General features: G+C 44.3%; 6 protein-coding genes across 9 annotated transcripts; 3 read left to right on the top strand and 3 right to left on the bottom strand.

The window, feature by feature from the left end:
- Positions 1-8,745: 8,745 nt before the first annotated feature.
- PV06_11230 (uncharacterized protein) lies at positions 8,746-10,338 on the top strand. The gene is made up of 2 exons (XM_016412871.1): positions 8,746-9,080; positions 9,134-10,338. The coding sequence occupies exons 1-2, from the start codon at positions 8,797-8,799 to the stop codon at positions 10,041-10,043; spliced, it is 1,194 nt and encodes a 397-aa protein (XP_016256735.1). The 5' UTR covers positions 8,746-8,796; the 3' UTR covers positions 10,044-10,338.
- A 3,361-nt stretch (positions 10,339-13,699) lies between these two features.
- Positions 13,700-16,290, bottom strand: PV06_11229 (uncharacterized protein; the record flags this gene model as incomplete). The annotated part of the gene is made up of 5 exons (XM_016412870.1): positions 13,700-14,627; positions 14,772-15,062; positions 15,110-15,903; positions 15,959-16,089; positions 16,176-16,290. 5 exons carry the CDS (start codon positions 16,288-16,290, stop codon positions 13,700-13,702), a joined length of 2,259 nt encoding a protein of 752 aa, XP_016256734.1.
- A 2,549-nt stretch (positions 16,291-18,839) lies between these two features.
- Positions 18,840-23,059, bottom strand: PV06_11228. 2 transcript variants are annotated; one of them, XM_016412868.1, is made up of 6 exons: positions 22,622-23,059; positions 21,103-22,563; positions 20,631-20,766; positions 19,786-20,582; positions 19,462-19,729; positions 18,840-19,384 (listed from the first exon to the last, which is right to left on the bottom strand). In XM_016412868.1, exons 2-5 carry the CDS (start codon positions 22,246-22,248, stop codon positions 19,709-19,711), a joined length of 2,100 nt encoding a protein of 699 aa, XP_016256732.1. In that variant the 5' UTR covers positions 22,249-22,563; positions 22,622-23,059; the 3' UTR covers positions 18,840-19,384; positions 19,462-19,708. The 2 variants fall into 2 exon arrangements, with proteins under 2 accessions (XP_016256732.1, XP_016256733.1); XM_016412869.1 differs by lacking the exon at positions 18,840-19,384 and having other exon boundaries at positions 19,392-19,729.
- A 1,090-nt stretch (positions 23,060-24,149) lies between these two features.
- Positions 24,150-26,268, top strand: PV06_11226. Of its 2 annotated transcripts, XM_016412866.1 has the most exons (6): positions 24,150-24,365; positions 24,515-24,963; positions 25,260-25,514; positions 25,590-25,887; positions 25,951-26,004; positions 26,051-26,268. In XM_016412866.1, the coding sequence occupies exons 3-5, from the start codon at positions 25,498-25,500 to the stop codon at positions 25,999-26,001; spliced, it is 366 nt and encodes a 121-aa protein (XP_016256730.1). In that variant the 5' UTR covers positions 24,150-24,365; positions 24,515-24,963; positions 25,260-25,497; the 3' UTR covers positions 26,002-26,004; positions 26,051-26,268. The 2 variants fall into 2 exon arrangements, with proteins under 2 accessions (XP_016256730.1, XP_016256729.1); XM_016412865.1 differs by having other exon boundaries at positions 24,150-24,963.
- Positions 24,200-24,883, bottom strand: PV06_11227 (uncharacterized protein; the record flags this gene model as incomplete). The annotated part of the gene is made up of 2 exons (XM_016412867.1): positions 24,200-24,616; positions 24,686-24,883. The coding sequence occupies 2 exons, from the start codon at positions 24,881-24,883 to the stop codon at positions 24,200-24,202; spliced, it is 615 nt and encodes a 204-aa protein (XP_016256731.1).
- A 174-nt stretch (positions 26,269-26,442) lies between the features above and the next one.
- PV06_11225 lies at positions 26,443-27,791 on the top strand (the record flags this gene model as incomplete). 2 transcript variants are annotated; one of them, XM_016412863.1, is made up of 4 exons in its annotated part: positions 26,443-26,995; positions 27,046-27,253; positions 27,308-27,633; positions 27,684-27,791. In XM_016412863.1, coding segments are annotated over exons 1-4 (837 nt in total), but the record flags the coding sequence as incomplete, so codon positions are not given. The 2 variants fall into 2 exon arrangements, with proteins under 2 accessions (XP_016256727.1, XP_016256728.1); XM_016412864.1 differs by having other exon boundaries at positions 26,443-27,253.

Here is a 27,791-nt window from a genome sequence, read left to right as displayed (position 1 = left end):
TATTAAAGCTGGCGCGATCTACTTTAGTGTGGCGAACATAATTAAGAGTGTTTAGTACCGAGTTAGATTGCCGTCTATATAATAATAAGTGATATCACTAGTCTTCTAAAAGCCGCCATGCTTTCTTATTAATTAATACTTACCTAGGCTATAACTCTAAAAAGCGAATTTCGTGCTAAGACTTACCTAGTTAGTATTATGATTTCTGCATGATTTCTCTTCTTCTATTCTCCTTTACAAAGATAGAAGGACCTTTCTAACGCGTTATATAGCTAAGATAATTAATTTTCTTACCTATCTTTTATGCCTTTATTATGCCTCTAGCAATAATTCTTTTATTATAGTTAGGAATTCTAACCTACTTCCTTTTATAGTTCTATTAAGTAAATTTCACTAAAGCTATTAACTACTTTACTATTATGAACATAGTAATAGTATCTATAATAGTATTTAGTATAGCCTTAATTTCTCTGTTTAAACGTTATTACCTACGTTCATTATGACATCTCATTTCCGCCGCCACCCTAATGTCTATAAGGGTTCAAAATTAGCTATATAGTGTCTTAAGCCTAAATGCGGTTATTTCGCAATGTTAGAGCACCACTAAAGCCGGCTAAATCACACTCTTTAGCTAATAGGAAAAGGATAATTTAGGGAGCGTTAGGCGCTTATTACTAAATGTCCGGATAAAGGTTAATCGTTCACTAGTGTCTTCTCTCTTCTTAACTAAAGGTAGCCCTAAAGAAGGGCTAATCCATAGCCTTAGTATGTTCTCTAGCTACCTTAATAATGTCAATATAAGTAAGGTAACCTTTAACTTAGACAGGTTCTTTCGAACTAAAGATCTTATCTACCTTTAAGCCGGCAAAGTTTTCTACACTAGTAGAATGAAAGAAACCATTAAGGTTAAAGGCTAGTAGGTATCTCTAATAGAAATTAAGAGTATCTTATCACATTATTCACTAATATCTAATATGGCAGTAGTGAGTATACCTTCTAAAAATGACCGTAATATTATGAACACATTAATTCGCGCGTATATAGTGCGCTAATAACTAAATAACTTGGAATCCTAGGGTTAGCCATCGCTAACTAAGGAAAAAGTTAAGGAGTTTATTAAGTCCTAGCTTATCTCCTATAAGTAGCTAATAGGAGATATTATGTTCGTTACCAAAATTCCCCGGTTAAATATAGGTAAAATTCTTCGCGCATTACTTAAAAAGGCTAAAATTAATATGGAGGTTACCAGAGTGAAAGCCTAAAGGGATACAGAACTTTTAGACCCCTAATATAGATATAACCTTAGTACCATGTCTAAGCTTATTCACTAGTAAAGGCGATATTATTTTATTTAGTCTCCAGAGAAGAGGTAAGACTAGATAGATATGCCTAACGTATAATTAAGCTTTTCCACTTAGTGTTAAATTAGTTTGGCCCTAATAACACTCTAAAATGATTCCTTAATAATGACTAGCTATAGTAATTAGTATATTTCACTTATTCTCCCCTTCTCTAAGCCTAGCATTTTTGGAGATAGTTATAAACCTAATAGGGAGTTATACGCTATAGTCTATAGACATATCTCTACTTCGTCTACGCAGCAGTCTTTAACCAGAGCGCCGCTTATCTCTAGTGATATACAGGACTGAAAGTTAAGCCCTAATAGAGAATTAGCTAAAGGCTCCTAATACATGTCTTAGCTATTATTATATGTATCTTAACGATCCTATTAGGTAGAAGAGAGATAGCGTAAAGATTTAGTGACACTAAGGTAGCTTTGCTAGCGGTTTTGATCTAGGATCGTGGGAGCTATTATTAATATAGTTAAGGTATTCAAGATATTTAAGGAGTATTCAGCAATATCTAAGTTTTTTTCAAGCTCTGAGCCTAGAGATCTAGCATTATTCTCGTATTTTGGTGCTTTTATAGAAGTTAAGGCTTCTAACCTTCTCATACCTACTAGTTCTTCTAACTTTACGAGTTTTCTTTTAAGCTTCTAGCGATATTTTCTCTATGTTCTTCATGCTATAAGTAAACCGAAATAAACGTTCCGAAAGTGCGTAATTACCTAAGCATTCCGATTCTGGACCTTCTGTTAGCCTGAGATATAAGTAATATAATTCTAGGGTTCAAGTTTCATCAGTTTATCGTGGGTTAATGTGCTAATATAGGTAAAGACTTAACGTAAAGGCCTCTAGTTAAGTAGGACATAGGACGAGAGAGATAGAGAAGGTAGGGCCATAACATAAATATTATGATCGAGTCAGCCTTATAATAAGAAGAAATCAGTCAAACTATAGCCTATATAAAATCCTAAGTAGTGAGTTACTTCCTCCTTTAAAACGAGTCATAAATTTAACATTAAACTAATTAAATTAGTTATTAAGGATTTCTTCTCCTTCGTGATTATTATATATAGAATAGTACACTAAGTAGATATAAATATAGATCATTAAAATGAAAGTAATATAAGCTATTAAAACGAAAGTAACACTATAAAATCCTCCGCTTTCTATGTATAGCATTATGCTATCTATACTACTTATAGCGCCACCAAAAGTACTGTAGCTCTTATTAACTAAAAGGCATACCCGTAATAATTGATTCTATCTTTCCAGATAACATGGCTATGTTCTAGTTCACTACCGCCTTAAAGTTAAAATACTAGGTACCTAGCTACTTAAGGTATATTTTAACTAACTAGACATGACTTTACCGGATACAGTAGGTAAGTTTAAAGCCTACCGAAATAACCTATCTAGGTATTACTCACCTCTACATATAATAAAACCTAGAAATATTGTATCAGCGTATATTTCTCATTTCAAAGTGATAAAACTTTATTAGTACTCATTTTGTAATCTCTTATAAGTCTTATCTAGATAGTCTATACGTTTCTAAAATTCGTAGTGAAGAGTGTTTAGCTCACCAAAACATTTAAATAGGTAGTTTCCTTTTGTTAGTGATAGATCTATAGCTCTAGCTAGCATAGCTAAACTTAGAAGTGAGAAATACTTATCATTTATTAAATAAAAAGGAAAGGGTTTAAAAGAAAGAAAATTAGGGTCTATATAATTAAGGTCTAGTAGTGAGAAGTTCACGTTAATTATTTCTTCCTTAACTCTAAGTCTTATAAGAACCTTATATTCGATAAATTAATCTTATATTATTTAACTTATTTAAATAGAGTTTAATATTTTTGTTATTAGTTAGCTTTTCTCTGTTGTAAAGGTTATCTCATTATATATTTATAAACTAACACTTTTAACGAATTTATGGCGTATAAAGTTATAGTAATAGGTTAAACTATTAAAATTAAATATCATTTTCTATTTTTATGTTCGGTAGATTATATACTATAAATATAGAAAGTGTCACTATCTAAGAAACTAATTCTATAAAGGGGGTTTCTATTTTAGACTATCCTTACAGTGAGAGCTAAATGGACTGGCATAATTATGGGGCACTAATAGGAAGCATAAGGTTAATTAGTACCTATAGATAGTTATACATTCTAGTTTAAATATTAACACTTCTCTAACTTAGAACTCCTCCTTCAGCCTAAAAGAATCACTTAATTATGTACTATCCTCTAAGATTTCTACCTTAGGCTAAAATGCTTATAGCCATTTAAGGTCCTAAGGCTTACGTCCGCTACGTCAAACAAAATCTTTAAACCTTGTCCGCAGTAGTGAATAGCTATTAAAATGCAGTTCATTTAATATATAAGGAGTTACTTTTATTAACTAAAAGGAATCATTAATACCACAATATAAATATAAACCTACTTCAGTAAAGAGATAAGCTAGCAAAAGAGGTTAACTAATAAAGATTTAACGATACTAATAGCATAGCTATAGAACTAAAACTTTATTAACTAAACAAGATCATTAAAACACTATAAAAGAGGATTTTTAAACTTAAAAGGGTTTAAGATAATTAATATAAGGTTAGAGTTATTAGGCTATATGAATCACTTAAAATTGATAAATAAGCTAGAAAAACAGAACTCTTAAGAATAAAATAGCTTTCCTTAAGGCGGGAAAAATGGTAGAAGACCAATATAAATTAGGTCATATTAAGATACCTTACTTAGACATATATAAGAATCAGCTTAGCTTAGTGTTAACCCTTAACCTTAGAATAGACTATAAGGACTTTTTTAACGTGATGTTAAATGGTAGTAAGAATTAAGTGAGGATTTAATAGAGCGCCATAGAGCTAATGAAGAGTTAATGATAAAGGGTTAATAAAAGGATAGATATAAGATAATATGTTCATGTCTTAATCTATATATTACTTAAATTATCTTGGCACTAAAAATCTGAATTATGTAGTTATTATCTTTTATAGGCTTATCTCTTCTTTATGTTCCCATGAAGTTTAGCGTTCTCTTCAGCTTAATATAATTCACTTAATGATTTGGTGAAGATATAAACATAATAAGACTGTTTCATTGTTCTAATAAAGTACTATATAGTATTATTATCTACTTACACGATAACTTTAAGTCCTTCTAGGAACGCGCCTTAAGGAAACATATACTATAAAGGTTAATCTAAACTCACTCACACCCCCTAAGCGGACAATTACCCTAAGACTCAAGATAATCTCCGTACTATTAGGGTTATAGAAACCTTCGCAAAATAGAGCCGGCTAATTCAGTCACTTTGGAAGTGGTTATTTTCCTGTGAGAGCCGGTTAAGGTCACCGGCTTGCTCTAACAACGTGATAACAGCGTGTCGTGTTTCATCACGCGTCGTTTTCAAAAATGACATAAACTCTGTTCCTCTGGTGCTGTGGACATCTGGATAAGTAGTATCCTCATTAGGCGGTGACCATGTTCAAGTTATCAGTGTTAGGTTAGCTCCTCAGAAGTCTCCGTGCAGGAGATAGAGCAAACCTTTAGATAGCTAAATAATGAAACGAGCGGTAATCTGAATGTGAACACTACAAAAGCTCACTAAAGCCTTAATAACGTTATTATACGTTTAATATATACCCGCATTAGCGATATACTTTAATACATACCTTCTTAAGCTACTTAACTATGCGATATGGATAAGGAACTCGCGATACTCTTATGGTATATAGGATTATATCTCCTAAGTTAGGCCATTAGTGCTGCGAGCTTCTATATATGCTAAGCTCTAAGTAGTAGATACATACCTTAAGGAACCTACTAGGGGCGGAAGGTAGTGTAATAAAAGGCGTTTCTATCTATGTCTTATCCCTTCCTAGATAAGGAACTCCCACAAAAATATCTAATAACTAGATTAAAGTACTTTATACGTTACTACCTTCGCTATACTTTCGCTATAGACTATGGCTATCTCTAAGATTATAAAATATACCTTAAGGTAAAACACTAAAGGAGAAGACCTTAGTCCTTAAGAGTATAGAGCGAATCTTTTCATAAAAGACCTAAGGGTTATAGTGCTTATAAATTCTTAATAATAATCTAGTTAGATCTTAAATACTGTTTATAATTAACTTAATAGTAGAGAGAATACTAATATTATTATATTTAGTTATAGCTTCTAGATAGTGTAAGGTATTTATCACTAAAGGTCTACCCTATACTTTAGCGATAATAAAGATTATATAGAACCATTCTTTATCCTTTATACCGGTTATTATGGTTAGCGCTTATAGATACTTAGGATTAATCAGATTATAGCTAGAGAGCTTAAACTTAAAATTTCGCAATACTAAGCCGGCGTAGGTAGTAATAGATAAAAGTCTAAAACGTTTAGTTATAGCAAGAAAGGAATAACTTATTAAGGGTAGTAGGCACTACTCACTTTTATTAGCTAGAATATAATTAGTTTATAGATAGAATTCACGCTATAAACCTTAGCGAGAGAACTAGAGCTCTAGATATAAGCTTAGGTTAAAAATCCTAATAGGGAGTATACTCTCTACCATTCTACCTTATACACTAGGCCTAACGTTTCTAGTACTAAGAGTCTATTAATTTCCTTTTTTACTTATCATTTTACTATGAGAAAAGAAAGGTTTACTGCTAATTTTTCCCAATATATATAGTAATTAGACAGTCACTCTAATAGTAAGATATTCGTAAGAAAGCCCCTTCATAGCAAGATTCTATAATTACTAAGCATTTGTTCTAGACTTTATATCTTATGCTTAAGCTGCTTAAAAAGTGCAGTATATAACTTACTTAGGCTATAGGTATTATGTTAGTTAGTAATATATAAGAGATAGAGATAGAGTGCTAGCTAATCTACAGTGCGATAGGTCGTGACTCTCTATTATTAACTCTCTCCGCTAGAAGGAGAGACTTCCTTTACTTTAGCCTCTCACAAAAACTTTGTTTTATAATTAACTAATTATATAGGATTATAGGCCTCTTAGATATGTTCCTATCATGCTTAATAGAATCCTAAGCTAAGGCTAAGTAAGCTTTTACCTTCTAATGGTAAAAAGGCTCGCGTATACTTAACCTTTTATTACCTCCCTAAAGGACCTCGTTATACTGTACTTTCCGAGCATAAGGAAGAAAGTTATCCACCCTAGCCTGTGCCTTGCTGATTACAATTAAGAGCGTACTTCCTGAATATCCCGTATTGCTACTGTATTTTATCGACTGAGATCTGTATCTATGACAGAGGGTTCTCTCATTTGAAGATATTTACTAGCCCGACTTAGACAAGGCTTAAACTAAGAAAAGGCACAAACTGGAAGCGCACCATCCAGAAACGTTTGTCGAGTTTGTCGAGGATAAAAGTCCCCTGGAGTCTCCCAATGGCATCCCGAACAGCTAACAACAACAAAAACAGTCTCAATTCAAGTTTCTTCAGCAAAGATATAGACACATACTAATATTTTCTGAGAGTAAGCTACAACACTTTGCGCGCCACTCAGCTCTGCATTGATATGCTGGGCTCTGTATATTAGAACTCATGGATATAGAAGATGGAAGACTATCTGCATTACTCGACTGTATGTAAATCCTGTAGTTAAAAGCTTGTCAAATTTTCTATAACCACAAAATCTCATGAGTGGTATTATTCCACAGGAATCCATGGTCAGAAATGGACAGGCCTTCCTCGATACTCTAAGACATGTTGTCAAAAGCTACATAGTGCATCTGACTGCGCAGCTACACTGTATGAAATTCTCAGGATATAAACTACGTACAAAACATTTCCTTTGAAGTTCATCTTTATCCGACAAAGCTGAAATGCCTGAGACAACATCTGACTGTGGGAGCTGTAACGCCTTGATGTTCCATTTGTGCAAAGCAAACTGTGATCCTCAGTGGTGCTTAATCCGGCTCAACTAAGAACGCACTCGAAACTCGCATTTGTCCTCGTACGTTAATTTTCTGGAAACGACGCTCGCGGAGAGCCAAGCTACTCTTCAATGCGCCATGACTATTCTGCGCCAAACCTCGAATACACAAATCAACGTCCAATCAAGGGAGACATCGATAGCTCAAGGTTCTCATTCCGATGAGGTCGTCCGCACCGATTGAGATTTAGAAGTGCAAGGGTAGATCAGGATCTTGGATTGTGCCACGGTAAGAGATATATCCTTGGAACACATTCGAAAACAAAATCGTCTAGATCATGGAATATTGCATAGTTGAAAATCATGCTAACCTCCGCGGTAGGAGGGCGTGGTAGGCAAACGTATCCCTCCGATTACTAATTGCAACAAACGACATGTAACCCTTACAATATACAGTACTGTATACTGTAGAGCCCGCAGGATATAAGCCGCAAGAATTGCGAAACGCTGTCCCTGCATGGCCGGTCGCGATTGGTTTAGACGATACCTTGAGGACCTTGAGAAGAGCTCGCCAGACTAGTCATGCCAGCAAATGCAAACTACCAACCACGGTTTCTTGGGGTAAATTGAAACGATATGTTGACGGTGATTGGATGAGATGAACGTCCACGTAGAATTCCGAGAAAGCATCTCTGCTGTATATCGGTCTCCAAAGTGGTGACAAAGCACTCGGAAAACGTGTTGTGAATTGTGGAACACATGTGTGGATTGAAGATTCTTGATTGGTCAAGATGATCCACAAAACCATGTGGTTAGGGGTTGTGAGGTTGATCGCGATATTTGGTGGTAGAAGTCACAAAGAAGTGTGTTAATGATTAGGTTTGATTGATTGATTGACTAGAGTCACAGTCTGGCTCGATTGGGGCCATTATCGGCAGCTATGCAGTTAAAGCACTGACGTCTCTATGCAAGCCAACAGTACGACCCTCCCGGCCCTCCCCTGCTTCTGTGTAACAGAAGGTACTCTTCCCCACTGAGGTGTTGCGGCGTATGAACATTACCGCCTTGACTGGAACCTGGCTGACGTCACCATGGCTCGTCATTACGTCCGCCTACGTAAGCGTGTTCCCATAGGAAGCGCATCTTGATAAAAGTCCCTGGGTATGTATGTGTCCAATGCAGATCGCAACGCAGCTTCCCCGTTAGCCATGCCTGTGTTCTTTTGGGCTCTGTTCTGTCGCAAGAATTCGTTCTTGATCTGAAGGACAAACATTATCAGCGAGGACTTTCAGAGGCACTTGGTTCACAGGCAACACTGGTATCTACTGTACAGTAGGAACCGTGCGCGCGTATGGGGTCACCTGGGTTGAGGTTAATTGGAGAACAACTGAGTTTTCTTAAGGTCCTCGTTTTGAGCTGCTACTGAGCCTATAGTTAAGTATCTGCTCGGCCGCAAAATTTTCACTTTTTCCCTTTTGCTTGTATCGTCTTGGCTACTCTTGGCTACTCTTGGCTATTTCACTTTACCTGGACGCGAGAATGTCTCACAACTTTCCCTTCGGCTTATCCGACCCTACATGTGTCAATCTCAACACAGCCTCCGCCAGAGATGTGACCTGTTACATCCTCTATACTGGCAATGAGTACAATGGCAACCTTGGGGCGCGCATCTCTTCGGTCTTCGTCATCCTCTTTGTGTCATCAGCGGTGACCTATTTCCCTGTTCTAGCGACTAGAGTGAAGCGATTAAGAATTCCACTTTATGTCTATCTCTTTGCTCGCTACTTTGGAACCGGAGTTATTATCGCAACAGGCTTTGTCCAGTGTGTTTAATTTTCTGCTATGTGAAACGATTCCGCGGCTGATTGCTTCATAGTCTCCTCGACCCGTCTTACTACGAGATCGGCCAGAATACATGCGTGGGCATGACTGGCGGATGGTACCAATATTCTTGGCCACCAGCAATCGCCCTAGCAACCGTGATGTTGACCTTTCTGATGGAGTTCCTTGCCGAGCGTTACGTGGAGAAAAAGTACGGCATTAGTCAGCACGACAATGTGAACCCAACCGACAACCACCTACGATCAGGATCAGTGGACGCTGCAATGCTACGCTACGACCTCTCACGGCGTCGTTCGGTCCCTGCTTCCGCCCACCCTGAAGCACGAGATGACAGACTTGAATTAGAGCCGTCGTCTCCACAAGGAGGTTTGCCAGTGTCTAAGAACACGCAGGCTGTCGCTCAAGACGATGAACGAGACCTAGAAGAAGAGAAAGACCAAGCTGCAGCCCTGGCTTTTAGGCAACAGATTGCGGCCTTTCTGATCCTCGAATTCGGTATAATTTTTCACAGTGTAATTATTGGTTTGACGCTTGGAACAGCCGGCCCGGAGTTCTCAGTTTTGTATCCTGTCATCGTCTTCCACCAATCCTTCGAAGGCCTAGGTATCGGAGCTCGTCTGTCTGCAATTCCATTCCCGAGGCGATACAGCTGGATGCCCTGGTGGCTGTGTGCCGGCTACGGCCTTACCACCCCGATTGCCATCGCGATCGGCCTTGGCCTTCGGACGACCTATAATTCCAACAGTTATACGGCAAACGTTGTTTCTGGACTACTTGACGCGATTTCCGCCGGTATCTTGATATATACCGGGTTGGTGGAGCTCATGGCTAGAGACTTCTTGTTCAGCCCTGACCGCACCAACAACGACAGGAAGTTGGCTTTCATGATTATCTCGATGCTGCTAGGCGCAGGAATAATGTCTTTACTTGGGAAGTGGGCATAGGTCGCGCTCTATTGTGACCCGGCGGGTGCTGCTACGGATTGTCTGCCCGGTCTCATTTGTTGCAGCAGCTAGGAGTAATCTCGTCATGAGTTGACTCTCCATGAATGTCACGAGTAGACAGAATAGAGAATTGACAACGCTGAGAAAGAGAGCAACACCACAGAGCCCGCGCTAAGAACACCGCCAAGAAAACTTAGAAGACTCCGCAAGCTTCCCGCATAAGGAATTCTTTTTCTTTATCCTTTTGAGTTCTGATATCTAGGCTATCTAGATAGAATAATCTGTTTCAATTGTATCATCACTCTATAGTACCGTATATGCGGAAGGTTAGCACCAAATGCAGAGGAAGCCTTCTGACAATGGACCTGTTTCTTTCGACAGAACCGCCATCCAAATCACTAATACCTACTTTCGCGTAACCATGATTCACTGACTAAGGCCATCACAAATATATCAGAAGTTCTAGGTTCTGATGTAGTGTGGCTGCCACACAAATACATGGCGCATTTATGTTCGTACCGCCAATGAACATAACATTTACACGTTGGCCTTTTATCCTCTAAGCACAGCCCCAAGATGCAGGCAATCACCACTAAGCTCTAACGTAATATGTAGCTATCTAAACTTAGTATAGTATTTAACTAGCTACTAAGTATTTATTACTATTTATACCCGTTCGCCTACTTAGCTTATCCTACCACTTCCTCACTTTTTATCGCCGAAAGGCTCCGACCAGTCTCTTAAATATGCGGGCGTCTAGAGACCTAATAACTCTAAGGTTATTCTTTCAAAGCTACTCCAAGATCTTCTATCGATAAATAGGCATTAAGAAACCTAAACGTAGTGTTCAATTTATTAAATTCTCTTCATAAAAATGCTAGCCTCTAAACTTATTAGGATTTAAAGCACTTACCCTTAAAATATAAATCAGAATTTATGAGCCTTATCTTAGCTCTAGGTTTCGCTCTATTAGTTCTAAAGGATATAGATTCTTTCTCTACCCTTTAATCCTTATCATTAATAAGTAATAATATAATAATATAAGACTATATATTAATCACCGCATAAATTACTAAAACTTAAATTCTTTATTAAGTAACATAATTACTATTAGTTATGTGAAAGACCTTAGACTAAATTTTAGGAATCTAGAAAAAATAGATATATACTTATTAGACAAGTTAAAGGAGTTATTATAGCTTGCGAGTAACCTTTAAGAACTCACTCTCTATTTTTCCGAGCTACCCATAATATTTAAAGGAAGTAGTACACTAATAGTCACACTTAAGTTTAACGCATTAAAGTTCTTTACTACTTTATGGGCGGTTAAATCGCTCTCACTTTAGACACTATAGAATAGTTATAATGGCGAGTATACTTATAGTGTCAGAAAAAATTCACTAGTAAGAGAGGGTCGCCTATAATGCGACGGTAATATACATACTAATATGCACTCTATTAAGTACTGATGTGTTACCGTAAAGAGATACGAAGCGAATCAGTGAAGGACACTAACAAACTAAAGGCGTGTTTTCAGGCTGCCCTTAAAGCTTCATAACAGGAGTCTTTTCTTTAGAACCTATCTACAGCGTTTAAGTGCAAGAGATATAGCGAGCTATATTCACGGCCTACTGCAGCGGAAGTTAACAAGGTAAACTCAGCCGGTGATGAAGGCGAAGATAAAAGAGAATGTGTGGTCATGTAAGTAACTTGCAGATGTGGCTATGCAGCAGTTTAAGCTTTGGGATCACAGTATTCGCTCACTGCGCTTCGTTGACCTTGGTATTGGACACGGCAACTAGTTCCATAGCACCAGCGGTGATGCGAAATTGAGATCACCTGAAGCAACAGACATCGAGACTATTATTCACTGACTGTCTCCGCTCTTAGGAGAGACTTCTTTTAATTCGGCCTCTCACAAAAACTTTGTTCTGTAATTAACTAATTGGACTGTAGGCCTCTTGGGTGTGTTAATGTCGTGCTTGGTAGGATCCCAAGCCAAGACTAAGCAAGCTTTCACCCTCAAATGGTAAAAAGTTTCGCGTATACTTGACTTTCTCTGTCGCCTCATCCAGGACCTCGTTGTCCTGTACACGTATCTTACATGTCTAAATGGAATCCAAGTGCCGACTGACCCACGATGACCAACTTTTAATTTATGCTCGTCTTGTTGAGGTACCACCTCACGCACAATCTCGTGAGCTATAGTCTGGACGATGTTCTGATCATTCATTACATATTTGCCTCTTTTTTCGCTGCAGAGGACAGGCCCCGGGTATCAGAATTTTAATACTTTTCCCCTTGTTAAATTGAAGGAGATAACGTCTGTGGCCGCTTGGCTGGCGTACATTCGACCATTGCGGATCGGCTGACTGAATCGAGACACGATGTTGCACTTCGGGTGGTCCTCAAGTGCTGAAGCAGGGTGGGACGGCCAACTTCATTATCCTATCCCACTGAAGATAGAGAGAACGAAAACCAACGAATCGAGAAACCAATGTACAAGATTTCGTCAGATCAATTATCGACCGGGTTACAAGTCATAATCACCTGCACGACTGGGCTTTGGAACGTTACAAACAAGTCAGGAAGAATGGACGCAGAAAAGATATTCTCCAGACTCGCACGTTATAGTACTTACTAGGAGCTCATTGGCAATGGACATGCAAATTTGAAGGTTACGAACAGCGTTAGAAAATTGAGAGTATATCGTAGCACGCACGACGCGCGGTGTGGTGGTCCCGAATCATGTCTCCCAAGCAGACTCTTGGCAATATTTCTGTGGAGATCGCGTTGTATTGTGAGTGCTTTACGCACAGCAACTCCTTACGTAACTGACGGCCAATGAAGGTGTAGTTTTAGAAGAGGTGAGACGTTAGAGCTTGACTAGCTATAGCAGTGTGTTTCAGTGATGGAGTTTCCTATATTACACGTTTGATTCATAAGCCGGTGCGGTCTCTCCAAACTCACACGAGCATGTTGAGAAGGGATTATACTCTATACAGTATCTTTGAACGAATGGAGCCTTTGTTGCCTGTTTCCAGCAGAGAATGGAGACCCCGACCCAAAAGTTTGGCCTGTATGCCGCTCCTCTTGTTTGTGTGGCTTTTAGCTGCCGTTAATCTGTTCGGTGACGAATAAATGGCAATCTTACTTAATAGATTCTCCCAGCCGTTACTGCCACCAGGAACAGAGTGCGTATTTTTGAGTATTATGTGCACCGCAAGATTCTACTTCTGCTGCCGTCGAAGCCGAATAAACTGAACTTAGGAACGAAAAGAAAGGAAGGGGAGAAGCCTTATACTATTAAACGCGGGGTTGCCGTTGAGCTCGGGATCAGCCCACACATTTTCGAGGAAAGTAGACAGTATCGCACCGTCGTCCTACAAAAACCCGTGTCAAGCCGATGCAGGCCTCCAATACTACACTAATCTTGACCAAATGAAATCTTGGCTGAAATCGATTATGTTGTCCAAGCACGATGCGATTTCGACACGTGATACACTCCTGCCTGGATTTGAGCATGGTGAGAGGTTTGGTAGGATGAATTATATCACATTTGTGAAGCATTGATAGTATGCCGTGGCTGTTTCCTTGGCTTAGCTTGAAAAATGTTATACTAGTATCTGCGAGCTGGAAGATCTAGCTTGTGCCACTCACAATTGAGCAAATCGACAAAGCGACTTCGACGGCTCAGTAAAGGACCAAATGTTCTTTTGTCTGTGGACTAAGTCCTTACTTGAGCTCTCCTTCACAGACCCCTCTTCAGAAAAACTCATACATTTTAGTTCGAGTGGCATAAAGGCACCAGAGAGACGTATGCTTGAAGTATTATTGATCATCAAATTGTTCTCACACCCGTTAAGCCTAATATGTACATACTTCACCCAAGATTGGGGAATGAAAACCGTCTTCTGCATGGAAGCTTCATCTTTTTCTGTCCACGCTTTCGGCCGAGGCGCCTGTTCTGTGATATTCATGATTTCATTTTGCTTGTATTCGCTGTGAACGGTTAGAATGACGGTAAACAATGGTCTGAACGTCCTCCATGCTCGGTATGCCGAGGGCGACTCGGTAGACATGCACGATAAATATTTCATGGCTTTGTGCAGGTGCTCCGCTATTTCATCGATCTCATTGTGCAAGTGCTGGCAGTTCAGTGTCAATTCCAACATTAAGATTGCCGTCGCTTGCGTCACGTAATGAAGCAAGATCCACCAAGGGAGAAGCTGGTCAGCCTGAGGCGAGGAGGGGCTGTCCGGCATGATCTTTAGCAAGGACAACGCGGCGTGGACGCAAGTCCTTGCTGAATTTCGATTGAACTCGTGTAAGCTCCCAGATTGATTCTCGCCAACGGTCTCACACAGAGACGGACGGTGGAGAATCATCCCTAGGCTGTAATAATACATGGCCAACTCGACGCGCTCGCGGGAATCGAAATCCGCCGTCACAATGCTCTGGAGCTGTAGTTCGTCCGGCAATGTCTGAGTCCAGGAAATCAAATCTAACTGTAACTTGGCGATCTTATGTTGAATTTCGACCCACGAGTCGCTGGATGTCCCGCTGTACAATTGCGCGGCGATCCTGTCACTCAAAAGACAAAGCTGAAGTCAGTGAGGAAAATATAGAGGCGTGATCTCATGACCTGAAGTTGGAAAGCTTTTCCAGTCCATCGAAGTCTCTCTATCCCCCAAGCGAAGCTCGTGCCCTGCTCTCAAGTCGCCGAACCACATCCCCGGCGACTCGCCAGTGGAACTCAAATTCCCGGCGTGCTGGCCTACTTCCAGGCCCCCGGCCTGCGTTCTCTGCAAAATCTCAACAGGTGTCGTCACGTTCGATAAAGAGATCGATTTTGGCCGTCCAGTGATCTCGGCAATCGATATCTCTAAGCTGTATAATGAATACCACGTTCGTGCTCGTCGGTCTCTTTCTATCTCGTCGATGGCGGGATCGGAAACCCTGAGATGGAGACCCAGAGCCGTTGCGTGGCGTACGGCATGGCCCAAGGTATTCCACGCTCTGAGTCATAGGTTAAATAGGTACCTCAACGGCGTGTCTTAGCTTACCTGGAGATAGATCCATTGATAAGAAGATAAAATGCCAGAAGGCCGAGTCCTTGCACACGGTCAATGTCCGGATGATCAACCATAACTCTATGGTCGAGACCTAGTGCACGGGCCCGGGCATAATATAGAAGGTGAGTTTGCTGGATATCTGCATGATCATACCCAATAATCCGAAGCCATTTGGAGCCGATGGCCCATACAAGGTTTGCCAATGCCAGCCAGCGACGTTCCTTCCAACCTGGTAGAGTGTTTCGGCGTGGATAGGAGAATAAGGATTGCAAGAACGATTCACGGACCAGAAACGACAAGCTGCCTTGTATTGCCTTGAAATACGATTCCGACAGTAAGACAGCCGTCTTCATCGGAGGCCATTTGTGCGGGTTGACATGATCTTCGTCGACGCCCAGGAGATCAACGTCATCCATGAAAAAGTTGAAGTCTGCGGCCTTGGCTAGATGATGGTCCAGTTCGCCCATAGTAATATCGGTTGTATCCTTGTCTAAAGTGGTCTGGCAGTGCAGTATTTCATAAGCACGCCGGATCCAGGATATTGGTGACATTTCACCCATAAATCCCGAGGCTCCCGCGCCACTATCCAAGTCGACCTGATGAGTCAATTCACCGTGCTTTTCTAGTAGTACGATACTCGAAGCTCCCTTGTTTTCTCCACGTTCGTTGCCTGGCTCTTCACGTTGTATACTCTTGAAGTTAGTTCGCTTCTCCCTGTTGCTGCTTGCTAAATGCAAAGACCGACCACTTAGCTCTCCGCCGTTCCCCGACAGTTTCGCCGAATACTGCGGTATGTGTGTTAGTCCTTTCTTGACGTTGCAGGATACTATGTGAACACACAGTCGACAGGATATTAACTATGTCGCCGTGTTTAGAAGAATCGAAATCGTCACTCTCAGTCAAAGCCCGAAGCGCTGCGAGCAGGACTTTAGCCTCGCCTTTTAAATCTTCAGCGAGAACAAGGGATTCCCCTAGCAGTCTGCTCTGCGCCCAGTTAGTATCCGCATATTTTCGATCCCGGTAGACACTTCGTGCTTGATGTTGCGTTCTCTCTTACGATCTCCATACACGGATGTTGCGTTGTCGTGGACACATTTCGTACACCTGTCTCCGCCAGAACATTTCGTGCGCATCACTCTGCAGCGGTCGCAGGCATGTGTGGTTCGAGCCATGGTCGCACGGGATCTGCGCGCGAGAGGAAGATGGTCTCGTGGAAATCGATCCCCACCCAGTGATTCATCTTTTGTCCTGATTGACTGCAAAGGACTGACTCCGGCTAGATGCCTCCCCATTTCGGGAACTTGCCACCCACCGATGCTTCCGCACCGGGACCCTTAGCATGAGGACAATTCGGGCCGGGGCAACACAATTAACTCTACCAGAAATTTGCCTGCAAAGTTCGAACTAGGATGGTGAGACGCGAGAATTGTGTCCACGTAGCGCAAGACAATTGAGTAGGCAAGCGATCCTCGAAGAAAGATGTGCAGAGCAGATACTCAAGTATAGGGGTTTGGGGAAGAAGCATCACAACAGAGAGGCTGGTAGCCCGCCTGAGACGGCTATATATACTTTAATCTCCCGGTTGATTCTCAAGAAGTGCCAATCTCCGCCCGACTGGTGAATGTAACCAATCTTAGGGAAGTTTTCCAAACCCTTAAATGCGGCCAATCTGAAGGCGGAATCTGCACTGGGTGATTTTTCCGGCCCACTTCGGTGTTAATCAGGTTGTTCAAGACCAGTGATTAGTGATTCGGCATCAGACCAACCGCGTTCGCAGCACTAATGTTCACGCTCCGAACTTCAGCTTCCAGCCATGTGAATAACAGGGTCATTAGGGCCAAGTGTGCAAACCCGCATAGAAGCGGGTTCAAACGGCGGCATCAATGGATTGTTCTGACTGCGAGCTGGATGTTTCTTCCGGATGGTGTTTGTTCTTTGGTGTGGATCCAAGACTCGAAGCGCGTGAAATCATCGGGTTTGGGCAAAAGAGGGGAAGTGCGACTCAGCCGACCAATCGAAGAGGTACTACTTCTCGCATAACTAGGTTGGAGATTGTGCGACGCCCAAATCCGAAGGCATCATACTTGCAGTCCTGAAAGTCCATACCCACGGCTCTCCTCGTTAGATCCTGAGACAACTGCCGAAAAATCGGAACGGGGAGGAATATGTCTGAGTGGTAGGCCTCAATAGTTGGAGAAAGTCAGAACATGGGAGAATCTCAGTTACCTACCTATACTGCGTGCACATGGGACCCGGGGACAAGCCGCGTTCAGCCACGCATTTCAGATGATGACGTAACCATCAGGAGTCCGGTCAATCACTGCTCATCAGTAGCCAAATTCCTGTCCTAGGTCGAATGGGAATTACAGCTAAAAGCCATCACAGCCACCGCGGATTCTGGCTGCTGCAGGGATAAGGGGGGTGGTGCCAAGTATTGTACAGAACTAAATGACGGAAGGCTGTCATTCCGCTGGGCAATGTTTCTCACCCTTCCAACACGAGCAATTCGCAAAGATAGGCACAGATTATGTCAAGGCTCTTGAACACGTCGTTAGTGTATAGATAATTCCCATTCTACTAGACAAGAGAGGTATCTCGCGAAGTTGAGAAGCTCTGATGCAGCCCCGAATCATCAAGACCAACGAAGACCAAGTATTAATGGGGCGAAGCGGTGATTGATAAAGAACATATAGTTGTGCAACACCAACAAAGGCAACCAGCCTGAGCGACAGCGAGGTGTTCTGACGTCATTAATGAGGGGGCTCTTCATCCGCGATGGCGATGATGCTGGACCACGTGGCAGCGTGAAGAACTGTTCTTTGAACCTTGCTGGAGCATTTCAATCCGCTGCTTGTGCTTCTTACCATATTTCGACCACGGAAGTGTCACTATATTCCCAGCCGCACGTAAGGTATCATTTGGGGAGGATAGCGTTTCCTAGGCTTGAACATCACGATCGATCGCCATAGAAAGTGTTTCTCTGTACGACGAATGCCACCCATGACGTGGTGACAACCAGGACCGGACGAAGGTTACGTTAAGGTAACTATACCAAGGCAACCATAGCCTCGCTCGCAAGGCTGGAGGTCATCATGTAACCAATGTACTGCTGGACTAACGGACTGCTCAACAGTCCAAAAGTGCTCTCTGCGAGCAACTACAGCGTAGGCTACATGCCGCGGGAAAATGGACTCACACCTTCACACAGTGTCTGGTGTTAAACGCTGAAAAAGCGTGAACCAAGATGAGTCCACAACGCAGGGAAAAGACACGTTGCAACGTGCCACCACGAAAAAAGAGGGAGACACCATTTGAAAACCACCCGACCCGTCAGTATGAACATGTTTCAGGGCGTCGCCAGCGGCTAATTGCGATACCGTCTGAGGTTCCACAAGGAAACTGTGACTTGAAGGTGTTTATGATCGTACTTCAGTAGCTGGGCGTGTTACCGTGCTGAAAAATAACACTGCCACGACTAGATCTTTTGGAGTGGCAAGCAGATGGTTAGTCCCTCTCGAAGGTCTGAACACGGCGCAAGCTCACCTTGCGCCCCCTGGGACAAGTGTTGAGAATAAGGCGCTTGAAAATTGAAAATGGATCGCTTATTTGACGGTAAAGTGCTATGGAAGAAACACCAGGATCTCAATTGCTCTATCCGTTTGATCTGGAACAATTCAGATCAGCAAGCACACCAAGAAGTGTTCAGATTTCACCGAACCTAGCTTGCAATGCACCTCTGCCCCAACGTGGCTAGCATTCAGGCTGTCGGCTGTGCCGATGGACCTGTTACTTGCTTCGCCTGTTTGCACTGGTCGTTATCGGCCTTCAATGTGCGTTGTTATCGACAAAAATAGCAGCTAGCGTCCAAGGCCGCTTCTTCAGACTCTGCTACCTACCAACACAGTCTTTCTGCCATCCTTTACATGAGGACTTCTCTCTGGCTTATTCCTCTGAGATGTCAACACAACGCTCTGAAAACCAGCCTCCTTGCTGAAACGACGCCTCTTCGTACAGGCCCCTCTTGCGTGAGTCCGCATTGAAAGCACCTGAAAGTATGAGTTCCAATCTCTTAAAATCAACCGGTTTAAGTAGCAAGCCATCGAATCCCGATTTGGCGAAGGATTGTCGTTGCTCCTTCCGTAGAGTCGCTGAGATGGCAAAGATCGGTATTCTGCCATATTCATCCGTGGAGTGCGGGATGTCTGCCGTGGTTTTCTCCAGCGACCTGATCATCTGAGTGGCCTGCCAGCCATTAACAAATGGCATCTAGACTGTCAGCATGTCCGAAATGGTAAATAACGCGAAATGGTAAATAACGTCTCGAGGATGGGAGAATAACGCACTTCAAGGTCCATTAGGATAAAGTCGATAGCACTTTAATGGACCTTCACTAAATCAAAGCATTCTTGACCATCCCAGCTAACTCTGACCTCGTGTCCCATTTTCCCCAGTCTCCGTTGAAGAATTTGGAGGTTGATGGGGTTGTCGTCGGCAACCAGCACCGTCAGATGACGATCGCCAAGATCTTGCATTTCATCGGTTGATGGAGGGGAGTATGTTTCTGAAGGTGAAGCGATTATGCTTTGTTGTCTAGGATATTTCTCGTTCCGACTAGTAAAATAAGCTTGCAACTCTGCCGACTCCTCAGCTTCGCGATTAGCACCCACCTTGGGGCGCCCAGGAAGTGACTTTCGCTGAGCAGATCCTGGTGATTGGGCCTGAAGATTGAGACTGGATTGAAATGGATGTGTAGCCTCCGGGCAAAGCCTAAAAGGTAAGTCCAGGGTGACTGTTGAGCCTTTCCCTTTCGTGGACTTCAGTCGGATCTGTCCATTCCGGGTTTTCACAAACCGTGCGACTGGCGCGAGAACCAGTCCCAACTTCAAAGATTTCACACCGTCGCGAGAAATACGGGACTTTACCTCTAGGGGTGATTCCTCCTCCTGGAAGTCTTCACCGCTTACCTCTTCAAGGTCCATGAACAGGTCATCAAGCTCGTTATCTGACATGCCAACTCCGCTATCCTGGATTACAATCTGAGCTAGACAGTCCGTTTCTGTTTCAAAGACCTGACCCAACTGGATGGTGACGCCGCCACTGTATGTATATTGTATCGCGTTAGAGACTAAGCTCAACACGGCTTGCTGAAGGCGTAGCAGATCACCTTGCACGAAACGTGGAAATTCGGGATGTACGAAGACTTCGAAAGCTAGGGATTTTCGAACCGCATGCTGCCTGAGTTGCTCCAAGGTATGCTGTAGCCCCAATCTGATGTCAAAAGCTTCTTCAAGAGGTGGTATCGGTCCGTCTCTATTTCCAGTAAGATGCAGTAGGTCATCGATAAAGTAGATTAGAGATTTCGAGGCCGTGTGTGACATAGACAGAATTTCCTTTGTCGGCTTGTCTAACGGTCTCTCTGAAGCCAGTTCAAGATAGTTGACCAAAATGTTCAGCAGGGTCCGGACTGTGCGTTTCAGCCATACGTTGGTGCGGATGCGTGGATGTGGCTTACCTTCATGAGAAGCATTGAGCATGAGCAGCCGCTTCATTCGAGTATCTTGGAGTGCTGCTTCTTTCTCCCGCCAAACTCTGATAAAATTTCCATACACGAGCCTCGTCATGGCGGCGGTATCAACTTCGGAACGGTACTAATTAACCTATATTCAGGGCGTAACCTGGAGGACGTGTTGCTTACGTTGATCTCGCGTCCAGCCTGTGCAAGTCCCATGGACCCTTTCCGTCCACTTCCTGAAGGTACTCTTTGACGTCTGAGACCCGGATAGCGTTACACTGGGACTACCTGCCCAGTGGACTTCTTTATGTTGATCGTTTCAAAAAAATAAGACGAAATCAGTAGAATTTGGGGACAAAGGTATAAAGAGAAGGCCCGCGATATGTTTCAACGTTGGCTCATAGATTAAGTCAGTGAAGTCAGTAGTTATACTTTGTGTAGCATAGATATGCTGGAACTTCCTGAGGAATACATATCTGAGGAGCGTGATGGCTTCTTGGTACGACGCTAACCTTCCGATCGTTTTGGCTTCTCCCTTAACTACCAGAAACCCTGAGTCAGCCTGGAATAGCCTTAATAACTCATCGGAAGACGCACTGATAAACGCATCCGGGGTCTTGTCCACGTGAAGGGGGTTTTGAAGCTTGCGAGATTGAACCAAAGGGACATTTAAAAGCCTGTCTAGGCAGTTTGAAGCACACTGACTGACCCAGTAACAAAGCGTTCGAATTGGAAAGGGAATCCTGGTCGTGGCGAGGCCATATGAATGACAGCAGATCAAGCCCCAAGACTCACCCTGTTGGCGGAGAGACACCGTCATCGTCGAACGTACTCCCATGTCCTCCAAGTACTTGACATGAACCGGAGCCATTGTCCTTAGATACGCGTAGGTAAGATCGAGTGGCGTCATACCGTCGGTACCGTTACGGCCGGGAAGGCGCACAGGCTTTTGCTGTCGATCGAATAGCATTGGTATACTATTGATCCCATAGTCGTCTCCTGCCTGCTTGAGCATATCAACTGCAGGGAAGTGTAGTCCATTATAGATCTCTCTACCCAAACGAGGGTGAACTCGTTCTGCTACGACCCTTGCGTTGAAAGAGTTGTCGAATTGGTATACCATGCAGCGGTCGAACTTTGTTAGCTCCTGCATTACCCCGACGAGAATGTTCAGGAGATCTTGGATAACAATGGCGGCAGAGAGCCGTTGTTGGATTTGTGATATTACACTCAGGATCTCGGTAGCTCTCCCGTCTCCGTTAAAGAGGTCATCGATCCCTGATGAATGGCAAAGAGACCGGAGCGTGTTCCCTTGGATTTCAGCGGCGTCCATGGGATCGTCCTCTTGGTTCTCCAATGGCGATTGAATGTCCGAGAGTGGAGCCATCATAGCGATTCGGGGATGGATTAGAGGCTCGAATTCACATATTAGGACCGACTGGTCTATCCCCGCACAATGAATAGCACACCAACAAGGTATCAAGTCCCCCAGAGGGTCCATAAACAGTATGAGAAATACTTGCTTGGCGTGCAAAGGCTGGGCGCTTCTCCTCTGGAGATATGCTGGAAAAGCTGTCCAGTGCAAAGATGTCCCCCGCAGAGTACCTGCAAAGTGCATGAGAGTTCTCACTAACGGCGAGAGCCTCAAATATACCGTTGCTTTCTTCCTTCAACGCGACCAACATTCCATATGACTGGATAGTTCCCAAGATACATACCTGCTCCTGTTCGTCCTCTGAGGTTTTCGGAAGTTGTATTTCTGGCTGCAAAATCTCCTTTTGAGTCTGCAGATATGGAAACCCAGGACGTGTTGCCGCACTTTGACTTTCAGGATAATGCGGTCTTGCCTCATGTACGGCTGGTTGGGAAGACGTCAAGGCCTCAATACTGTCAGATGGGATGAGAGGACCGCTGGGTTTTTCACGGAAGCTTGCTATGGAAGCTAGGTATCAGAGGAAGTAGTTCAAATAAAGATATCTTCGGGTACTGACCTTGATGACCTTTATTCTGATTGTGTATACTGTCTTCGAAGACAAAGCATCGAATGGGGAACACACGCTCCATCACCGGCGACACGACTGGAGCTATTGATTTGTTGGAAGTGTGGAGTGGTTATATCTAGGGAAAGGAGACGCCTCAGGTAAATTGGATGAATTAACCCTTGATGATGAATTGTACAGAGTTACGGCGGGACTTTGTAGGCTATTGTCAATTGTCGTATGAATGAGGGGGTAGTGGGCGCCCCAGAGATAGACTCGATTCGTAGTCAAATGACCCTCTGTGCTCTGCAATAAGCCAGCCACCGCAGGGCCTATATAGATAGATGAAGATATCTAGCTAGGTGAGTAAGTGTTGGAGCCTGATACTCCTGCGTATCCAGGCCCTGGTATAACTGAGTGCTCCGGGGCTGCCGTGAGGCGTGTGGCGATAGGACAGGGAATGCATGGACTGAAATATGTTAGGCACGGTTGCGAACATGACCCTGAGCTCCAATAGCATCGCCAAGAGAGGAAGCCAGCAGTAAGTGACAAGGGCAACGGGCGAACGGCAACAGTCCCAGATTCAAGGAACAAGCCCGTCTTGGTTAGAAAAGGGACCTCAAATTTCAGAGGGAAGTCAAAAATTGAGATGTAAGGGAGGTGAACTTGATCCGGTAAACTCATTCGCTTCGGGCCCCCCGGAGTTAGAAGTCCGGTCCGAGGCTAGAACTGCGCAGCCTTTTTTGCAAAATGTGGCCGAAGTTTAACTGGCTTTTGACAAGGATGTATGTCGTACAGCGCGCGTTTCAACCTAGAAGAGACTGAAATAAGCTAGGTCAGCTGCTCCCATACGTACTCAGTCCCCTGGTTGCCTCTACAGCATGACTTTGCCAATCAAGTCTGGTGAGACCCTCTACCAGGGGTTCGTGCCAAGATGGACGGCGTCCAACTTCAAGTACAGTGAAATCAAGCGTCTTATGAAGGCTTGAACCTCGACCGGCGTCGTCCTTACTCTTGCAATACGCACCCAAGATAGAAGAGCTAAACAACATACTGTTCAAGTTGCTGCAGACTGAGATCAAAACTGTCGCTTTGTTCCCTGAAGCAAGCAGGGCGAGGTCGAACGCCGTCTTGGCCGTCTCGAAAATCAAACCAAGATAGCACAACGGGGAGTCGAGGGAAGAGAAGATTCACAGCAGACCGCAATCGTCTATGGAGTACAGGCGACGACTATCTGAGTCATTGTATTGCCTAAAGCATTAGCGCCATATTGCTGCCAGTCTGCCAGTCTGGAGCCGTCATCAGCCGGAGCTCATTTGCGCAGCTTTTGACACGTCGCGTCATGCCTGGCTGCCTATTGTATAACGGGGCGCACTATATGTATTCGGGTCACCCTAACCGCATGCCGCAATGGCCCGCGGGATTCTCATCTGAAATATATTTGTGGGATCTGAATGAAGCTGCTGCCATTGTCAGGCGTGGACGCTTTGGCCGCAAGAAGGCCTCCATTCTTTTCCTGAGCTAGCGCATTTAACGAAGTTATAATCCGTAGTTGCTATAAGCTCCTTTCGAACGGCTACGGCACTAATCTCACTCATCGTCTCTACCCTTCCTTCTCTCCGTCCGCGTCAACTCGACTTCCAACACTATCTTCTCGGAGACTTTTCCCTTTAAGCCGTTGTCGTCGTGGTCGAAATAGAGCGACCATACACCCTTCTCCTCCCTAACAGCCATAAAGCCTTCCCAACCATCCAGGGTAAGTCTTTTATCTATCCTCGTACAGTCCCAAGGTCCTACAATGTGAGGTTCGGATTCTATTCGATTGCCATACTTGAGCGCATATGTGTCTTGATCCATGTATATCCAGTTCAGCTGTGGAGGTTCATCGCTGATGGTCGAGACAAGTCCTTCCCCTTTGCGACCCCAGTCTTTGTCAGGGAAAGGAAGAAAATATCCTGCGAAGATATGTGAGGCTGGACCCTCAGTAGCAGGTGTTGTGATATATAGCTAGATATGTATTTATTAGTCATGCGGCGTCCTTTACAGGTTGGATCTTACGAGCGATAGTCTCCGTACCTTCTGATTCCGCAGAACAACGTTTCCCCCGTTTATCTGGCTCGTAACTCTCGATGAACTGCGGCAAGACACAACGAGGTTCGACTTCACACCTCTGTGCTGTTCTTTGGCGGACTTTTTTTGACCTTGGCGGACCGCTTCGGTGGTGCCAATGATTGCAGGACAAGCTGCGATTGCGGTAACGATCCCCAGGACCATGGTGTCACAAGAAATTTGGTTGTTGAATGGAGAAACTAAGGACGCCGGCTGGTTTCTATCTATTGTGTGAAGGCTCAAGGGTATGTTTTCCAACGTGATGGCAGCCAACCGGTGGGATGATGGTCGGGCCTCAGCCAAGGGGTGCTCCCTCGTGAGAGTCTAGAACACATTGATGATCTTGTGTTCTACACGACGATTCACCATGATGTCACCACATTCTCACTCCAGCCCAAGGACGCCAGGGTTATCCTGGCCTCACCCCTTAGCCAGAGTTCCCGGTGTCAGCAGGGGACCAGTATTTACTCTCATGCCACCCTACCTCGTACCCCGTTTTTCAGATATATTTTGAGGAATCTTGATTCTCACATTTTCTTAGCGCTATAAATGGATACCGGTGACGAGTCGGACAAGACATGCAGAGGAGTGAAACGAAGCCCTCGTAACTGTGCTGAACGAGTTATTGATTGACACTATACTTAAGGAATGCGACTCTCTTGCTTTGTTGAATGTTGAGTCACATAACTTTTCCTTCGACCTACCTTACATCCTTGCTCCCCTGTTGTGTGGTACCCTCGGACGTCAACCCCGATAGCTGTCAGCCCCAATAGTGGAACATGTCACGCACTCAAACGTGAGTGTCGATTCCAGTTTTTCTTCGTTGAAACACACATTCTCCTTACCACATATGACTAACGTCTCTCTGCAGAGCAGAAGCCCAAGGTTCAGCTGCCTGGGAAGCGAAAGAAGACGCATCAGACGCTGAGCCGTCCCCACTCCCTCGAGGTGGCCGGAAAGCTCCCAAGCTCCAGCAAGCCGTGCAAAAAAGGCCGGCAAGTGACACTACCCAGTCTATCGGCGCAGAAGACGATGTTACAGCTCCCCAGGCCAGTAGAGGGAGAAGAATCGTACCGGTGCATCAATCTCGAATTCAGGATCGACCGGCGAAAGTGGGTGAGAAGGACAGCAGTCTCAAGATCAAGATTGAACTGGATCTGGAAGTTGAGGTAGACATCTACGCCCGTGTCAAGGGAGATGTTACGATTGGGTTAATGTAACTGTTTCTATAGGTCGAGATCTACGCAAGAGTCAAAGGAGACGTGACCATCGGATTATTGTGAGACGTGAGTCAGATTCAACACCTTCAACCACTTTAGTAACAGTATCAAGCACTGCAGAAGCATGACATTGCCTTGCGTTATCCGAGTTATGAGCAGGGATTGAATGGTATCGGCCCCGATCCTTTAGTCGTAATTTGACTCAGGTGAGATTTGGGAACAGCGACAATTCTGGAAAGAGGTGGGAGGTGCCGTTCCGGAGGAGGTCGAAATCCAATGCATTACAGGGTTTTCTGGGGCATGGCATAGTACTTGCAAAATATTATTCCTCAAGTCTGTGTCCTGGGGCAAAGGGTGCCGTTTCGCGACGACGTCCGTAGCCGCTTTTGCGATCCCTTTCCACCGACCGGCTCCACCTATCCCCTCGCCGCTTTTGACAATTTGACGTACAACGGTCTTCGCTCTCGGTCGCTCTGTACCTCCCGTACACTATCCTACGCTCTCTTTCTGTCTCACGTCACATTCTCAACCGCGTGCATGCATGCATTCATGACTTTTCAACCCATGTCGAAGACCCTCAAGACTGAGACCGTGGAGCTCTCTCACATTTCAAATTGTCTGCATTCCACGTGCTGCCCCTTCGTCGAGATGCCCCCGCTCAAACAGTGCCCGAAGTCAACTCGCTTCTCGCGACGCCGTGATGCCTCTCGTTCTTTGCCCACCACTGTGCTAGCGACGCGAGCCCTGGACGATATGTACGACGGCATCGCCCACATGCCGACCTCACGTTCGTCACTTCTCTCACTGCCTGCGACCTCTCTTCACTCTGTTCGATCTTCTTCCTCGTGCCCTCGAGCCCCATGCCTCGCCGAAAGAAGTTGACCACCGTCAACCTGAGCTCCGGGGGCTCTTACTCCAGTCAAACTACCGATGACGTCTGCACACTTGACGACCTCGCCCGCAAATATGAGGAGGCCTTGTCGGAGACCCGTCCCACGACGTTGTATGCACCGAATACTATCTACCACGTTGAACGCATTCAGCGTCTCTTCGAGGAGTACGTGCTATGATCTGTGATGGATTTGAGCGCCTGTTGACTCTGCAAAGATACTGTGGCAAGGTCCAGCTTGATCCAAAGGTGACACTGCGCGAGTGCGCCACGGCTCGGATGGAGAACTTCCTGCATTGGCTGCTCCAGACTTTCACCATTAAGAAAACCAGCACGCTAACGACCTACTGGCGGCAATTGAGTCAGCTGTACATCATGTGGACACAGCGTCGTATGGACCCGGCCGTGATGAGACAAATCTTCGTGGTACGTAGAACAAGCAATTTTATACGACGCCAGACCGCTGATACCACACTACAGTTTATTGAAGGGCCGTTGACGGAAGAATATGGCATGGACAACGAGGAGATCGAGAAGCCCCTCATGGAGGCGGACGATTTCGTCGAGCTCATTCGTTACCACTGGGCCTCGGATATCAACGGATTTCCCAATGAACGACAACGTCTCCAGTTGGCGGCGATTCTGTTGCTGGCAGCTTTCACCGGGTCTCGACCTCAAGCATTGTTGAACTTAACCTACGGCGATCTGGACCTCTATATCGAGAAGAACACCGAGACTCACGCCGACATGCTCCGGCTAGGCGTGAAATTGACAAAGACGAAGTCCCGACAGAAGCGGAAACGACCGTGAGTACCACTGCCGTTGGGGAGTGCATGAGGCTAACGCGACTACAAAGGAAGACGTACACTTTCAATCTAGACGATAACCCAATCTTCTGCGTCATCACCCACGTTGTCAGCTTGGCTTTCGATGACTCGGCTTTCGGGCCCCCCGATCTTAAGTC

The sequence above is a fragment of the Exophiala oligosperma genome (genome assembly GCF_000835515.1).
Source record: "Exophiala oligosperma strain CBS 72588 unplaced genomic scaffold supercont1.23, whole genome shotgun sequence".
NCBI lineage: Eukaryota > Fungi > Ascomycota > Eurotiomycetes > Chaetothyriales > Herpotrichiellaceae > Exophiala > Exophiala oligosperma.
Note: the sequence above shows the minus strand (reverse complement) of the source record. Positions and strands in the feature narration are given on the sequence as shown.

Excerpts from the sequence above, each read along its gene's own strand:
- PV06_11226 (XM_016412866.1), top strand. Across the intron at positions 25,888-25,950 it reads AACTGGATCTGGAAGTTGAG|GTCGAGATCTACGCAAGAGT; the intron begins GTAGACATCTAC and ends CTGTTTCTATAG.
- PV06_11228 (XM_016412868.1), bottom strand. The coding sequence starts at position 22,248 with ATGCACTTTGCAGGTACTCTGCGGGGGACATCTTTGCACTGGACAGCT. Across the intron at positions 20,767-21,102 it reads CCATCACGCTCCTCAGATAT|TACCGTTCCGAAGTTGATAC; the intron begins GTATTCCTCAGG and ends TAGGTTAATTAG. Across the intron at positions 19,730-19,785 it reads CACTTCCTGGGCGCCCCAAG|TCGGAACGAGAAATATCCTA; the intron begins GTGGGTGCTAAT and ends TTATTTTACTAG.
- PV06_11230 (XM_016412871.1), top strand. The coding sequence starts at position 8,797 with ATGTCTCACAACTTTCCCTTCGGCTTATCCGACCCTACATGTGTCAAT. Across the intron at positions 9,081-9,133 it reads ATCGCAACAGGCTTTGTCCA|TCTCCTCGACCCGTCTTACT; the intron begins GTGTGTTTAATT and ends ATTGCTTCATAG.